This window comes from Triticum dicoccoides, chromosome 5A (assembly GCF_002162155.2).
Source record: "Triticum dicoccoides isolate Atlit2015 ecotype Zavitan chromosome 5A, WEW_v2.0, whole genome shotgun sequence".
Classification (NCBI taxonomy): Eukaryota; Viridiplantae; Streptophyta; class Magnoliopsida; order Poales; family Poaceae; genus Triticum; species Triticum dicoccoides.
In genome coordinates this window covers 270,043,879-270,048,277 of record NC_041388.1, presented here as the reverse complement: position 1 = coordinate 270,048,277, position 4,399 = coordinate 270,043,879, and the positions used below count along the sequence as shown (strand labels likewise).

General features: G+C 45.2%; 1 protein-coding gene across 1 annotated transcript; it reads left to right on the top strand.

The window, feature by feature from the left end:
* Positions 1-1,112: 1,112 nt before the first annotated feature.
* On the top strand, positions 1,113-2,359 carry LOC119300946 (probable non-specific lipid-transfer protein 3). The gene is made up of 2 exons (XM_037577853.1): positions 1,113-1,578; positions 2,019-2,359. Exons 1-2 carry the CDS (start codon positions 1,220-1,222, stop codon positions 2,026-2,028), a joined length of 369 nt encoding a protein of 122 aa, XP_037433750.1. The 5' UTR covers positions 1,113-1,219; the 3' UTR covers positions 2,029-2,359.
* Positions 2,360-4,399: the final 2,040 nt, after the last annotated feature.

Below are 4,399 nucleotides of genomic sequence, written 5' to 3'. Positions count from 1 at the left end.
GTCCTAGACCAAATCGGAGAGGATATTGGAGTATGGAGATCCGCTAGATGTGTGGCTGACCTGAGGAGTTAGTCACCACGGCGTCGCGTGGTTTTAGGGTTCTTGTTTTTCCCTTGTAATTTCTTTCCAGCGGCTCTGATCTCCTGAACTGTTGGATGTTGTTGTACTGTTCTTCTTCTTTATCTAACAAAGATCGGCCAATGGCCCATCGAGATAGAAAAGGGGCCCTTGCGCCCAAAAACTAGCTATTCAGGGCCTGCTCCGAGCCTCTCTGGGCTTCTTAAACTCCACAAAACCAGCTTTTGGAGCTTGCTTCGACTTGGCGATTCCATTCGTTCGGCAGTGTTCGTAACTTCTCTTCACGATTTGGCTCAGCTGAGAACCTATTGACCGTTATGTGCCAGTTTGGGCCGGATGAGAAGCCACGTATTGAAAATGGTAAATATCCAATTTTCTCGGGCCGGATGGAGGCAGCCCACCTTGTATCGTTGTGTGGAGGAGGGCTGGCCACGTGCGCTGGCACAGGATACTAGCGAGGCAAGCATCCCACAGGCGGCTGGGAGCTGTTTCGCAAATCGTTTTTTGTACTTTGCGGTGGCATCCTCTTGTAATTAGTAGGAACTCCTTGCTTCTTCGTTTTCAGCAATTTGCACTACAGGCTTGTACCACTTCGTGAAGCTGACTCCACGGAGCCCAAATGTTCTGTCCGGATCTACGCCTGGAGTTGAAGAAGCATGGAGTAGGAAGAATTCAGAACATGCCCTCAGTCATGGTTACAATTCCATGAGAGCAGCCAAACACTGTGTTGAATATGTGGAGCCATGAGGCAGTTTCAGGGTCAGGGCAGCAACCAAGAAGTTCACACCACCGGTAACTTTTCTTCCCGCAAAAAACATTTATAAAAAACTGTTATAAAAAACAAAGTAAAAGCAAAGAGACACATGCCAATTGCAAAGAGATCGAGCGTACTTTCTAGCGAGTACATGCACTTGCAGGGTGGATCCACCTTCTCAATTAACTCCACCAGCCAACGACCTGGCAGCGACGGGCATCAATTGCTCAATCAATCCTGCTTCATGTTCACCGTTCCCCTATTTATACCCTCCACGCCACACCCTTTCCTCCACACCATCACACTCCACCAGCTTAACCACACTCATCTGATCACCCATAGCTAGCTAGCTAGCAGCTTAAGGAACTAGCTTGCAGCTACCGATCGATGGCTCGTCTCAACAGCAAGGCTGTGGTGGCCGCCGTGGTCCTGGCGGCGGTGGTGCTGATGATGGCCGGCAGGGAGGCCTCGGCGGCGCTGTCGTGCGGGCAGGTGGACTCCAAGCTCGCGCCGTGCGTGGCGTACGTGACGGGGAGGGCGTCCTCGATCAGCAAGGAGTGCTGCTCCGGCGTGCAGGGGCTGAACGGCATGGCCCGCAGCAGCTCGGACCGCAAGATAGCGTGCAGGTGCCTCAAGAGCCTCGCCACCAGTATCAAGTCCATCAACATGGGCAAGGTCTCCGGCGTGCCCGGCAAGTGCGGCGTCAGTGTGCCCTTCCCCATCAGCATGTCCACCAACTGCGACACGTATGTTCTAACCTTTCGGTCTCCTGATCCAAATGCATGCATTTTTCATCTTCTCGCGCAGCCGTCTAGTCCAGATCTTGTGCATATTTCCATGTGGTGCTACTCCATAACCGTCTGTTTTCACGTTATAAAAAGCAAACGGTTTTTTACACCAGGCCAAACAGTTGTTTTAATCCAGCATCCGAGCTAGTACAGAAGAGAAAAGGTTCTGACAATACAAACAATATGACCCCCAAAAAAAGAGGACAAATACTAAAACAAGTCATGAGCAAACACGTACCTGCATAGTTTTTCTTAAGAGCTATAGGAAGTGAATATATAGTAACAAAACAGTGATATTAAGTTCATATTTTAAGAAACACGGTCGATTGTGTTTTTTTAGCATGTTACATCTGCCGTGATTTTCTCTGACATAATATATATGTCTTATTCTTATGCAGTGTCAACTAGTTCAATATATAACCCTTCCTACGTGCATGCATGGACGCGCTTGTGTGGAGCTTAATGTCTACGTTGATGGAGTGCTCATACGATACTGATGAGCTACTAAAAAAATAAAATAAAGTTGCCTGCGTGTGTTATTTCAGTAGTGTGTCTATGTCTGTACCTTGCACACACACTGTGTGTGCATATATATTTATGCGACATGTATGCACACGTCCGTATGCGTGAGTGAACTGTCAGTTCCTTGCTGTACTCCAGTCTAGCCGAGATGTGTACGTGTGATGTGCCTGACCTACTTGTTCAGGCAATTAATGAATAGTAATTATTTTCCTAATTATTGATGTGTATGTGTGTACCTAGCTATGGCACTATTCAGCAGTATGATGGAGCATTGGACACTATACGGATGTTTTGAGCCAGAAGATGCATGCGTGCAATACGCGCCGTGGCCACTTTTATGTTCCAAATGAACGAGATCTCCACTAGTTTGGACTTTCTGTGGCATGATTTTGTACTCCACAACACAATATAGTGCTCCAAATTAACTACGGGACGTTTTCCTTCTGATAGAGAAAAACTCAAACAGAAAAACACACAAGAACTTGTTAAACAGAAACACACGCAAGAAACAAAAGAATGAAAACACATGACAAAATTTAAAGCAGAATTGAGAACTCCGAACGTCCGTATAATACTGTGAAGTGTGAGTACAGTCAAAGACATGACACGTCGAATCTGGACTACACATATGACTGGAACAACCTATAAACATATCACAGTCATTCAGAAAATGTAAAAAAAAGTATTCCGGTGTGAACAGTTGTACAAAAAATTATAATTTTAAATAGCGTGCTATCTCGCGATAAATCACGAGTGGACATGGTACCACGCGAGGTCGCTATCATGCCCGCCCGTTCCCACATGATTTGTGCTATTGTAATACACTCACCAGGTATATGCATTTCTCAGGATGAAGTATTCATACATAGACAATGTATTCCCAGCGTCAATTAGTGACCATGGCCCACCAATCTGACAAGAGGAGTTAATCTCTCATTTATCAGGAGCAGATGTCTACGGCAACCTGCACACTAGTCTGCATTTTGTCCCCAGCCCTTCTCCATCCCGTAGCTCCTCCTCTCGTTCTCGCAGTCTCTTCATGTGCTACTCCTGTATGTCACACATTAGTTTAGCAGCTCTAATCCATATATAGAGCGATGAGGGTGTTCTCTCCCCTGATCTGCTGCCTCGATTGCAATGGCTGGGTATGTTCTCACAGGTCTTGCTATATATAGTACTCCCTCCGTTCCGAATTACTTGTCTTGGATTTGTCTAGATACGGATGTATCTAGACTCATTTTAGTGCTAGATACATCCGTATCTAGACAAATCTAAGACAAGTAATTCGGAACGGAGGGAGTACTAGTGAACATAACAAACTGCAAATGCTCTGCCCTCGCGAGCGTTGGAGCTTGATGCCATGGTCACTTTCTTGTTCTATCTTTTCCCAGCTGGCAGGTTGAAGAAGGTTGTACAGTCTAGGAGTATTCCAGTTGCCTGCGTAGCTGCGCTAATTAATCTATCATGCCTAATTTTCAGAACCAGAGACTTGTTTTGTGTTACCTTCCCATGAATAATTTTTTTACCACATGTGTGTATGTTGTTTACATTCATTCTTAGGAGGTATCCCATCATGTGCTAGGTAATGCAACGTCATTATAATGAACGCATAACTCCGATGAACTAATACGACAGTACACCAGAATTATACACACACAAAATGAACTTGGACAAAACAAACTAAAACCAAAACCAAAACGGCAGGGCCACACTTGTTAAATGTCATTCAAGGCGTAAGTATTGAATACACACACCTTTAAACCCTGTTGACCAGCGTTTTAAATGGTCTTGTCAGATTAACATGGCAGAACAGCCAGGACCGTATTTTGCATGGTTATGCATGTGTATCCAGCTCCATTTAAGATGGCTAGCCACTGACACATGTACATGTATTTGCCGAATTGACCTGACGTATCATTCGTGTATTCATTCAATCACTATATTAATTGCTAATCTCATAGCATGGATGAACTGCCCAGATTTCGTCCTCGCTTGGCACCATGTCCTAAAAATCTGCGTCCGCTATCTCGGTGCTATAACATTTGCAAGGCACCAAGCTAATGCCATTTAGAAGAATTTAGCATGTTATATATTTTTCACAAATATGCTGAGCTTTAACCGAAAAAGGCTTTCGCCCCGCTTTATAGATAAAGCAAACCACCAGAGCCATACAGTACCACAAGGTTAACCCACACACACACACAGAGTAGCACAACACGAAGTACAAAGGGGTTCTGCTGAGGGCACAGCTCAACAA